Source organism: Myotis myotis, unplaced genomic scaffold (assembly GCF_014108235.1).
Source record: "Myotis myotis isolate mMyoMyo1 unplaced genomic scaffold, mMyoMyo1.p scaffold_m19_p_6, whole genome shotgun sequence".
Lineage (NCBI taxonomy): Eukaryota > Metazoa > Chordata > Mammalia > Chiroptera > Vespertilionidae > Myotis > Myotis myotis.
This window is the reverse complement of record NW_023416368.1, coordinates 24479581-24491949: the sequence shown is the minus strand read 5'-3', so window position 1 is coordinate 24491949 and position 12369 is coordinate 24479581. Positions and strand designations below refer to the sequence as shown.

Here is a 12369-nt window from a genome sequence, read left to right as displayed (position 1 = left end):
ACTATTATGTGCCCAGCAGGCTGGAAAACACTGATTTACTTTTTTTTTTTTTTTTAAATTACTGAGCCTACTTCTTGACAGGTAGTATTCAAGTGTGTTAAAACTATTATTTCATAGTTTTACTCTTAAAAGGTAGTTCTATTAATTTTCTCACATTATAGATGAAAAACTTTGTGACCCAAAGAATTTAAGTAATTTATCTAAGGCCTCAAAACTAAGAAGTTAGAGGCAAACAGGGTTTGGACCAAGATCTGCCTGGCCCCAGAGCCTGAAATCTGAAGCAACATATAGCCTTCTTTCTATTTCTCTTTGTCAAGAAATTCAATAGGTCAGCTATGTATATGGAGAAAACTAAGTCTAACCCAGTGGTCGGCAAACTGCAGCTGGCGAGCCACATGCGGCTTTTTGGCCCCTTGAGTGTGGCTCTTCCACAAAATACCATGTGCAGGCGCGCACGTACAAGGCGATTGAAACTTCATGGCCCATGCGCAGAAGTCGGTATCTTGTGGAAGAGCCACACTCAAGGGGTCAAAGGCCGCATGTGGCTCGAGAGCCGCCGTTTGCCGACCATAGGTCTCTAATCCAATGATCCCTAATGGAAGAGCTGAAGGGGAGAATGCTGATTTTGCCTGCAGGAGACATTTAGCAATGTCTGAAGACATCTTTGGTTGTCACAGCTGAGGCGGGTAAAAGGGAGGGTCTACTGGCATCTAGTGGGTAGAAGCCAAGGATACTGCTAAACTCTATAGTGTACAGGACACAAATAACTATCTGGCCCAAAATATCAATACAGCCATTGCTGAGAAACCCTGGTTTCAACACTATACACAACATTTATCCGGTTACCCTAAACCTGTAGAAATGTAGGATTCCTGGTTCAGTAATAGGATCTAGAAAAATACCCTAATATACATCAAAAGAATATGCTTCCCCCCCAAACTGAAAAAAAGGGAAGGTAGAACATGAAGAGAATCATTTAGTGGAGCAATTCTAAACCACTTCTCCTCCACCAGACATAATTTCACATACTCAGCAATTCCACAGCTAAAGCCCACACCGGGTTGTTCATGTCCCATAACCACTGATTGAGAAGTGCATTTCATGGATGGGTAGGAGGTAATCAACCAAAGACCTTGTATGCATATATGCATAACCCATGGACATAGACAACAGGGTCCCGAAGGCCTGGGGTGGGGGGTAGGTGGGGGGGACGTAGGCAGGGCTGGAGGGGACCAATGGGGGATATATGTAATATTTTCAACAATAAATAATTATTTTTAAAATTAAATTAAAAAAAAAAAAAAGAGAAGTGCTATATCAGCAGATACCTTGGGGGAGACTTCCCCCTCCTTCTACTGGCCTATCTAACCATTACTCATGTGGTCTCAGCTTTATAAAGCCCACAGCTTACCTTAATCATGGCAACAAATGGCATCACTTTCTTCATATATTTCTTCAATTCTGGCAAACTGCCTAGTTCAGTAGCAAGGATTTTGTTATCAGGCAATTTTCCATTATTGTTCTAAAAAAAAAAAAGAGTTGGAGAGGAAAGTAGAAAAAAGTATTTTAAAGATGATGGAGGACTGATGTGCCTGTAGGAAGCTGGGAGGACACAGAATGACCTCAACCAGCCGGTGGAGAACAGGAAGAGGGTGCAGCCCTAGCATCACGAGGAAGGGGAAGGTGAATGAGTAGCACAGAAGGGAGTCTCGTACCCCTCGAAATTCAGACAATACATGATTTTGAGGGTAAAGAAGAAAAGCAGATACACTATGGTGAATATTACTAGTATCTTTTTTCTGACAATAATGGCACCTCCAGGATTGTAACACTAAATCTCATCTGGTGAGAAAACAAAATGGTCTTATAAACTTCTAGAAGTATTTCATTATTTATATCAAAATGAAAACTGCACACAACTATCATACAGATTTATAATCTGCTTTTGAACACTTTGTCACACATTAGCACAATCATGCACAAAAGAATCCCAAGCTATGGACCTGCTAAAAAGCAGCATTATTTCTATCCACTCAAAATCAAGTGCCTGTATCATATATCACTAATATGCGTAAGTCCCAAATGTGCTGGGTGAATTTAAATTCACTTCTGCAAACACCAGCTGTCCCCTTTAATAGAGTGAGAAAGCAAGCAGCCTTTTCAGAGTTTGGGGTGACTCATTTTCTCCTTATTGTAGAAACATAGTATCAAAGCCAAGGTTTGGGAACAAATCTAAATGAAAAGTAACATATCGTAAGGTTTCCAATAAGCCATTTACTTTCAATTCTAACCTTTACTAAGTAAGGTACATGGAAAAGAATTTTCTCTAGTTGTCAATGTGTTGCTTTGAAATAAAATGAAAGAGAAAAGGAAAGGGTAGGAAACACCCCTTTTCCTTATGTCACGAAAAGGCGCCATATTCCACATAAGTACACTCTTCTTGACTACAAACTAACATTCTTTTGGATGAATATAAAAATTTTAAAGGAAGCTAATCATTCCAAATACCAAAAGATGATGTTGCTTTGAAACTGTACAATAACTAGTTAATGAATAGAACTAGTTAAATTAGAACTTCTAAAAGAAAAATAGTGTGCATTTATTTTTAAAACCTGGGACATTACATACTATATTTAGTTCTTCTACTGCTTCCTTGAAAATGTTGGTATGAATATTCAACTCACTGAGGCACAGTTTCAGTTCTCTACCTCTGAAAGTAGTGTTTACTCTTACTTATAAGTCAAAATCTGCAAGCAGATTCTAGAAGCTACTTTCTATTTCTATTACACACAAATGGGAAAATAGTTCTCCATAAAATTAGGTTCACAAAGAATAAAAAAAAACACTTGCTCTTCTCTTTCCATCAAATTTTGCAAATGTAAAAGTTTCTCTATATAATTCTTAATTAACTATAAAAATTATTGAGGCAAAATTCTAATAAAGGTCTATAAAATCAAAACCAGGGATTTTTCCTTCATGGTATCACTTTATGCTCTGGCCATAATCTCTATTCTCTATTTGCTCACTCTCTCTAGGTGCATCTTCATGGTTTGTGTCTAAGTCTAAAAAGCTAAGTTTAAATATTGAGTTTCCTTTTCAATAAAGCTATCATATATAATAGCTACTTACCTGACGGAGACAAAAACAACATCAAGCTCTCCATTTCTATGGGTAATTATTAAACTGAACATTTTCTTTTAAATTGCTCAAGAACCAAGCTTCGAGTTTTTCAAACATAATAAGGTTAAAGTTTCATGAATCTCAGCGTTTTTGCTTCATAATTTTAACCACATGGATGAAAAAGTCCTAAAGTCTTTAATTACATGCAACTAGATTCAAGCTTCAAAAATGGTGAAAAACAGCAGCTTTCCCCCTGGCATCCATTTAGGAGTCAGCAAGGACAACAAAGGATGCTCCATGACTAGAGGTCATGAAACTAAGCTGTCGGTCTTCCCTCTCCCGGACATTGTCAACATCCTAAAAGCAAAAGCCGCACAGGGAGACACCGCAAGTTTGGGGGCAGTCTGCTGAGAGCATCACCTGAAAGTGATGACGCAGAACTGACAGGGTGGTGTGTTGCCAGGATGGATAGTTCTTTGCCACATAGATGGTGCAATGGGAAGGCTTCTGAGGTGGTAGCTTGTCAGTCTTCTACAGAGTAAAAGAGAAGGGAAAAAACCATGCAATCACTTTCATATAAACCCACAATGAAGAACCCTCCCCCAGGATATACCACTACTGCCTTGAACATTAAAAAAGACACATAATGCAGAACTGCATTAGCAATGAAGACAGCCCTACACACTTTAATGAAAGTTGCCTTAATTTTCATTACTGTTAAATATTAATTGACCAGTAACTTTTCAGGAATGACCTTTAAAAAAAAAAAAAAGACGTCACCTTCCCTTTAGCTGGCATCATGTAATTCTTCAGTCGCAGTCTAAGGTCATGTGCGACCTCCATGAGATACTGTGAGGAACGTATCAAGACATCATCCACAGGACCCACGACAGGCCATGAAGCACGCATAATGGAGTCAGGCTTTTAAGTAAAAACAGAAAGGCTCAGGGAGATTAGACAATACGACTATTTTATGATTCTTGATTACAATTTCATACCAAAGCTACCATCTGCAATGGTGTGCTCAAAGTTCAAACCCTGACTCCACACAGCACACTTCCACAGCCCCTGACCTAATGTTCCCGAATTCAAGCTGTGAAGTCTTACTCTACATTCTTAATTAGCATCCATTTGTACGAGCATGTTAATACCCACACACATATGCTCACTTTCAAAGAAAATTATGTAATGCTAATTTGCCTCAATTTAATCATTATTATATAAATCATGCACACTCTCAGTTTTTATCCTATTAATACATCCAGTACTGAAAGTATGGCTGTGTGGTATATACACCATAAGCACATTTTTGTATTGCTTGTGCAGTGAAAAATGCAAAAGAGCCTGGCTAATAAGGTTGGAAAGGAGTTATTAAACCAGCCAATCTGTTTATCTGCAAGCCAGGGAGAAATAATTGAATTTATCTTCACAGTAAAAATGCTAATATAATATCCCTGAATATGCAGCCCTATATATATGCCAGGAATTTTATATAAAGCAAGAATATTTATGCAAATATACACTCCTATCTTTGTTTATAAGCAGTTCATAACATTTATATCTTTCTCAATATTTTCACCTCTTTAACAAACAGTTGGAAAGACAATATTAGTTAGACATGTATTTAAATATATACCTGAATATATTTAAATGTACTATAACATTTCCTAACAGGAATTAGGTGAGAAGTCACATGCATATAGTCAATGTTTATAAAATATATACACTGTGCATATAAACAAAGGTATGCACATGATGTTGTCTAAACAGGAGGCAGCTTCAGTTAACCTGTTGTAATAATTATGATGATGAATGTAGCATTCTTCTTAAAATATTCATTTTCAGCATTTTTCTCTTAACTAAGAACATTACCCCAACATTTATTTAATGAGACAAAAATCAAAACCGGCCACAACATCTTAAATGCATAAAGATACCTTTCCCAGGAGTGTCCAGATGTGCTCACACAAATGTGGACAGAATGGAGCCAAGAGAAGTGTCTGAACTTCAATGAATTGGAACACGAGTTCTCTGTGCATCCCTTCAATGGCCAGTTCACGGTACTTATCTTTCGCGGCCTATAAAATTGGAAATCATTTACCATTTCTCTCCCCATACTTCTTTAGAATAAAAGTAAAGAGAAAAAAATCAGTATCTGTCTTAACAGCCGATCAATGTTCTCTCATTGATGTTTCTATCTCTCTATCCCTATTCCTTCCTGTCTCTCTAAAAAAAAAAAAAGTCAATAAAAACATATATTTAAATAATTTTTAATAAAAATTTCTTAATGATAACTTAGTTATGCATTTTTAAGTTTTAGTCTTTTAAAATTCCATAATGAATTTTTATAAAAGTATTACTTTAAAAATTTGCAAGTAAATGTATATCAATCCTTGTCCAAAGGATACGGCAGTTTTATGAGTCTGAAGAAAAAGTTTCTGAAAAGACATTTTGTAACAGACATTAAAGCTGAACAATTTAAACTGTATACTAAGGGCAAATGCTCGGCATATAGAAAAGATATTAAGTATCAAAAAAGGCTATACCTATGACACACTGCTAAGCTCAGCACTTACCCTTATTTAACCACATCTATGAAAACCAAGTTACAGAAATCCCAATGTGATATTTAACACAACTGATTTTGAGTAAAGCTACATTTTCACTTTAAGCACTTGAACTGCCAAACTTGAGGATATACTGACACCTTGTGGAAAAACTCAGAAAATACTGATTTTCAAACTAAAAGCAGTTACAATTATGCCTTTATTTTTCTTTTACTTTTTTATGCCTTTATTTTTTATCAACTTAGAAATGTTTTTCTGGAAAGAATTATTGATTTTTAAATTTAATCTCTTTATTAATGCTCGTAGCTCAACTAGAAACAGAATTACTTATGCTCAATGAACACAACAGAAAAAAATACCAAAGAAAACTAGTTATAATCACAATTTATTGAAGAATTTTTAAATTTCTTAACAAAATTTCCAGTCTCCACTTTAGATGAGTTGTTATGATAGAGCAGGAGAGAAAAAGGGGAAAACACATAATATAGACACTGACATATTTTACAGCTATTAAAAAAATGAACAGCCTACCTGCAACTCAAAAAACCCTGTTTTCAAAGCTTCTTTAAACATCATCTTCTCATAGTTTTGATCTGTTTTTATAATTCCTGCATTCATTTCACTATTGAATAGGAAAAAATGGTTACTGGGTATGAAGGCAAGTATAGCTAGGAATCAAAAACTGCTGCTTATACTCATAAACAGTAAAATGAAAACAAAGCCCGAAACATTTAAAACTGCTCTACCACAAGACCATTTTCATCTTCCTTAAAGACTGCCTATTGTCCCTCCCTATTATCTGTATATTAGAGGCCCAGTGCACGAAATTCGTGCACTCAGGGGGGTGGGGGTGAAGGGTCCCTCAGTCCGGCCTGCGCCCTCTCACAGTCCGGGAGCCCTCGGGATCCTTAGCGTGAGCCCGGCTTCTGGCTGAGCAGTGCTCCCCTGGGAGCTCCTGCGTTGAGCATCCACACCCTGGTGGTTAGGGCACATCATAGCGACCAGTCATTCCACTGTTGGGCTGAATGCGAGAGGGCGCAGGCCAGGCCAAGGGACCCCACCGGTACACGATAGAGGCTGGGGAGGGATGCAGGAGTTTGGCCAGCCGGGGAGGGCTCCAGCCCATCTTGCTCAGTCCTGATCTGCAGGACCCCAGCAGCAAGCTAACCTACTGATCAGGGCGTCTGCCCCCTGTTGGTCAGTGCACATAATAGCAACTGGTCAACTGGTTGACTGTCTGCCCCCTAGTGGTCAAGTGCACGTCATAGCAAGCGGTTGAGTGGCCTTAGCATATCATTAGCATATTACGCTTTGATTGATTGAACGGACGACTGGACACTTAGCATATTAGGCTTTTATAATATAGGATGCACCTTTAAGAACATATTGTCACCTGACATTGCTTAGAGCTCCTGCTTATGAAAACACTGTTAACCATGCTATTATTTAAAAACTAGAGGCCCGGTGCACAAATTTGTGCACAGGTAGGTTCCCTAGGCCTGGCCGGTGATCAGGGCCGATGTGTGGGGCGACCAGCAGGATGATCGGGGGACCCTGCTGGCACCCATCTTGACTGGCCTGGGGCCTGGGGGTTGGGGGCAGCTTTTGCGTTGAGAATCTGTCCCCTGGTGGTCAGTGCATGTCATAGCGACCAGTCGTCCCGCCGGTCATTCTGCCATTTGGTCTATTTGCATATTAGGCTTTTATTATATAGGACTAGAGGCCCGGTGCACAAAAATTTGTACACTGGGGGGGGAAAGGGGGTCCCTCAGCCCGGCCTGTGCCCTCTCGCAGTCTGGGACCCCTCGGGAAATAACGACCTGCTGGCTTAGGCCTGCTCCCGGGTGGCAGAGGACAGGCCCAATCCCTAGGTGCAGCCCCTGGTTGGGCTCAGAGCAGGGCCGATTGGGGAGTTGGGGCGCCGCCCCCTGTCATGCACAGAGCAGGGCGGATTGGGAGGTTGCGATGCCACCATCAGTCACGCTCAGGGTAGGACCGATTGGGGGGTTGGGGCACTGCCCCTTGTCACACTCAAGGCAGGGTCGATGGGGAGGTTGCGGCGCCACCCCCTGTCACACACAGAGCAGGGCCAATCCGGGGGTTGGGGAGCTCCCCCCAGTCACGCACAGAGTAGGGGCGATAGGGGAGTTGGGGCACCGCCCCGTCACACACAGAGCAGGGCCGATCAGGGAGTTGGGGCGCCGCCCTCTATCACCCACAGAGCAGGGCCGATCAGGGGGTTGGGGCGCCGCCACTGTCACACTCAAGGCAGGGCCGATGGGGAGGTTATGGCTCTACCCCACCACACACAGAGCAGGGCCCGTGGGGGGCGGGGGGGTGGTTGGGGCGCCGCACCCTGTCACACACAGAGCCGCAGGGCAATCAGGGGGTTGGGGAGCTCCCCCGTATCAGGCACAGAGCAGGGCTGATCAGGGGGTTGGGGCGCATTCCCGTCATGAACAGAGCAGGGCTGATAGGGAGGTTGTCGCCCCGCCCCCTGTCACACACAGAGCCACAGGGCAATCAGGGGGGTTGGGCGCTGCCCCCTGTCACGCTGATCCCGGTGCTGGGAGGCATATTACCCTTTTACTATATAGGATAGAGGCCTGGTGCATGGGTGGGGCTGGCTGGTTTGCCCTGAAGGGTGTCCTGGATCAGGGTGGGGGTCTGGTGCCTGGCCAGCCTGGTTGAGGGGATGATGGCTGTTTGCAGCTGGTCACACACCCTTCAGGGTGGGGGTCCCCACTGGGGTGCCTGGCCAGTCTGGGTGAGGGGCTGAGGGCTGTTTTCAGTCTGGCGGGTGACGGAAGCTCCCAACTGCTCCTTTTTTTCTTTTTTTTTTATTCTGGGCCAGCTTTAGCTCTGAGGCTCCAGCTCTTAGGCCTCAGCTGCTGAAAGTAGGTATCTGGTTTGTTTCGGTTCTATAATCGAAACTCTGTATCAACTCCAGCTCTGAGAGCCTGGCTCGCTGAAAGCAGGTTTCTGGGGTTTTGTTTAGCTTCTATATTTGTTACATAGTTGCTTAGAGTTGCAGCTCAGAGGCCTGCAGCGGCAAGCGGGGAATGTTGGGGTCCTCCGTCACTGAAGCAAGCAAGCCTCATGTTAGTTTCAAGCTGCCTGGCTGCCAGCCGCCATCTTGGCTGGCAGTTAATTTGCATATCTCGCTGATTAGCCAACGGGAAGGGTAGCGGTCGTACGCCAATTACCATGTTTCTCTTTTATTAGATAGGATTCCTTGATACCTGGCTAGTGTGGCTCAGTGGTTGAATGTTGACCCATGAGCCAGGAGATCATGGTTTGATTCCTGGCCAAGGGTACATGCCCAGATTACAGGCTCAGTCCCCAGTGGGGCTGTGTAGGAGGCAGCCGATCAATGTTCACTCATTGATGTTTCTATCTCTCTATCCCTCTTCCTTCCTGTCTCTCTAAAAAAAAAAATCAATAAAAACATATTCTTAAATAAATGTTTTCAAATTAAAATTTCTTAATGATAACTTAGTTATGAAGCCCAAAATAGCTTACCTAAAGTTGTAGTCAAGTTTAACTGTTGCATTCTAAACAACTGACATTGGATATTTAGGAATAATTTTCTCATGCTGCTGCAGGCCTTTCATAATATGGCGTAATCTGGCCCAACTTGGTTCATCTCCTACTTCGGAGGGACAAGTGTTTTTCTCTTGCGAGACAACAAGAAGGACCGAGTCTTACCCATCTTTGTAAGACCAGTACTTGGGATGATCCCTGAGACACAGAGGTTGATAAATGTCTTTGGAAAGGAAAACAAAAATTATATTTCTCCATTTCTTTTCATCTACTTTTTCTAGAACCATTCTGCCCTACTTTGGATGCAAGAGAGCATGATAAAATGGTTATGAGAATGGGCTTTGGAAAAAGATAGAAGCAAATTCATATCCCAAGTCTGAAATGACTAGCTTTAAGGAATTTAGTAAAATAATTTTTCTAAGCTTTAATTTCTTTATAAAATAGAGCTAAAAATATCTTTATTATATAAGGTTGCTGTGAGGCTAAAATCAGATAATGGATTCAAAGTAATTAGCATTGTACCTGGCACAAGTAAGCTTTCAATGAATAGTAGCTATTATTATCATCTAAATTTATTTTAGGATGGAAAAAGAAAACTTAAAACTTAAAAATGCACCAGGACTAAGCAACTCTAAAGTACAAAGTGGCTGGAACCCATAGGTTACCTGGCAAAAACTTTATCATTGAAGGTGCTGGCTGGACCACTTCGTAGGCTGTCCCAGTTGGCAACCATCTCTTTCACCCACTCCACCCAGGTGTACAGACGGAGAATACCTGCATCTGCCATGGCTTCCACAAAGTTAGCATCTTCCACAGTGTCACCCGCATCAGCCAGAGCCAAGCGCATTCCTGGACGAAGGGAAAAAAACACAATCGCTGATTTTAAACTGTGGTTCCTTAATATCAATTATGCATCCAGCTGGGTACACTATGAAACCTGCACATAAATTAAGAAATAGCCAAAGCTTTAAAGGACTGCCATGGATCAACAGCAAAACAAAAATCACCAAAAGTAGATGCTATTAAAATATTTGCACCATCTGTATTAATTTGCATACACTTAGCATCAATATGCTTTTCTTCTCAGGCATGTTGAGTTAATGAGATAAAGTGGTCTTCAATGAGGCAAAGGAAAAATTTAATAAACTGGAGATAGATATCCCTATCAACATCTCAGCCTCATTTAGAGATAGCAAAATATTATGATATTTTAATGCATGAAAACACACATTGGTGCTTCATGTGTACAAATATACGTATATTTAATTCCTAGTCCTCAGAGTAGATTCTTCCTGCCAAGTTTTCTATTAACAAAATTTTACTTTCTAACCAAAATCTTCCATTCTAAAATACTAAAAAAAAAGCCATCAATAAGAGCCAATTAAATAAAGTATAGGACATCCTTGCAATGGAAAGCATGTGGCTGCTGAAAGAATGAGGAAACTATGAACTGTGTTATGGAGACAGTTTCTTTCTTTAAACCTCATGAACCAACCTCTGTTAACTTCAGGCTTTTCTTCTGCAGCTTCCTCACCTCTCTCAGGTTTCACAGAACTAAAAAGAGTGTGGGTCTTACCTGGATTAGGCTCTGGCTTAAGGGAATGTTGTGGCTGGTTTGAGCTTCTATCCAGACCACTAAAACTTTCATATCAGCAATAAAGCTGTTTTGCTTTCTTATTATTACTGTGTTCACTGGAGGAGTACTTTTAATTTCCTTTAATAACTTTTCCTTTCACAACATGGCTAACTGAGGAAAGAGCTCTAGCTCTCAGCCCATCTCAGCTTTCAACATGCTTTGCTCATGGAGCTTAATCATTTCTAGCTTTTGGTTTAAAGTGAGAGACATGCAACTCTTCCTTTCACCCGAACAATTAAAGGCCATGGAGGGTTATTAATTGGCCTAGTTTCAATATTGTTGTGTCTCAGCAATTCTTACGTTTTAAACATTACGGCGCTTGTATACAAAGAAACCATGAATATTTTAAAGTATTGGTAAGAGCAAAAGAGAAAAGCAATAAAATTAAAACAAATTTTAAATTGCCTGTGTAATCTGAGGAGAATCGAATCCTATGCAACAGCAATGATAAAAAAGTATACTCACCATCGGCTGAAAATTTGTCAATAGCTTGGGTCAAAGTGAGAAAGTTGCCTGTGGATTTTGACATCTGGAATAGAAAGCCAGTAAGTAAGCATTATCAGGACTATACATAAAGTGAAACAGACCCAACCAATCAAGTTAAACGGGTTGGCCACAATCAGATAAAGACAAAAAGGATTAGAAAGGCAGAAGAAAAAGATACCCTAAACTAATTTTACAGAGGTGAGGACTGAAGTCCAGTCAATAGTGACTTCTATGGGTCATTCAGCTGGTGAGTGAGAGCTAGGACAGGATCTCCAGGCTGAAGCTCGGTCCACTGCTCTTTCCAATAGACTTTACTATTACTTTATGCACATGGAATTATTCCACTATAACTCTGGAACACTTCAGGTGATATAGAGAAGAGCTCTATATTAACTAGTCCTTCAAAAATAAACGGACTAACTCATGAGGCCAGAGTTAATAGGGTTTTAGGAACTTCCTGTGATTAGGGTCCTGTGATTAGGCTGTTCAAATTGTGCTCTGCCTGAGGGCGGCACATTTAAGGAGCACTGTGCCCAACTGAGCAATCTTTATTTTAAATTTCTTATGTTGTAATCATAACATTGTTGATATCAAAGAGAAGTGATTTTTTTTAAAATATATTTTATTGATTTTTTACAGAGAGGAAGGGAGAGGGATAGAGAGTTAGAATCATCGATGAGAGAGAAACATCGACCAGCTGCCTCCTGCACCCTCCCCACTGGGGATGTGCCCGCAACCAAGGTACATGCCCTTGACCGGAATCGAACCTGGGACCCTTCAGTCCCCAGGCCAATGCTCTATCCACTGAGCCAAACCGGTCAGGGCAAGAGAGGTGATTATTATATCCATGTTCCACTACATGGCAATAAAATAAGTACCAATAAAATCAGTACAGTATACAATACAATGTTGAAACCAAAGAAAATGTCATGTTATAACAAACTCCAAAATTCTAACATTCTAATTTAATGGCCAGTCACAGCATAAAACAAAATACAAAAACCACCAAGCTATTTT

General features: G+C 40.9%; 1 protein-coding gene across 1 annotated transcript in view; it reads right to left on the bottom strand.

Annotated features, from left to right (window-relative positions):
• The window catches only part of LARS1 (leucyl-tRNA synthetase 1), a 54566-nt gene that overhangs the window by 9261 nt on the left and 32936 nt on the right, over nucleotides 1-12369 (bottom strand). The window contains exons 22-28 of the mRNA XM_036313718.1: nucleotides 11332-11395; nucleotides 9896-10079; nucleotides 6219-6309; nucleotides 5058-5198; nucleotides 3901-4041; nucleotides 3541-3651; nucleotides 1412-1522 (exon numbers count right to left, since the gene is read on the bottom strand). Coding sequence (XP_036169611.1) covers nucleotides 1412-1522; nucleotides 3541-3651; nucleotides 3901-4041; nucleotides 5058-5198; nucleotides 6219-6309; nucleotides 9896-10079; nucleotides 11332-11395 — 843 coding nt within the window. The remainder of the gene's footprint in view (nucleotides 1-1411; nucleotides 1523-3540; nucleotides 3652-3900; nucleotides 4042-5057; nucleotides 5199-6218; nucleotides 6310-9895; nucleotides 10080-11331; nucleotides 11396-12369) is intronic.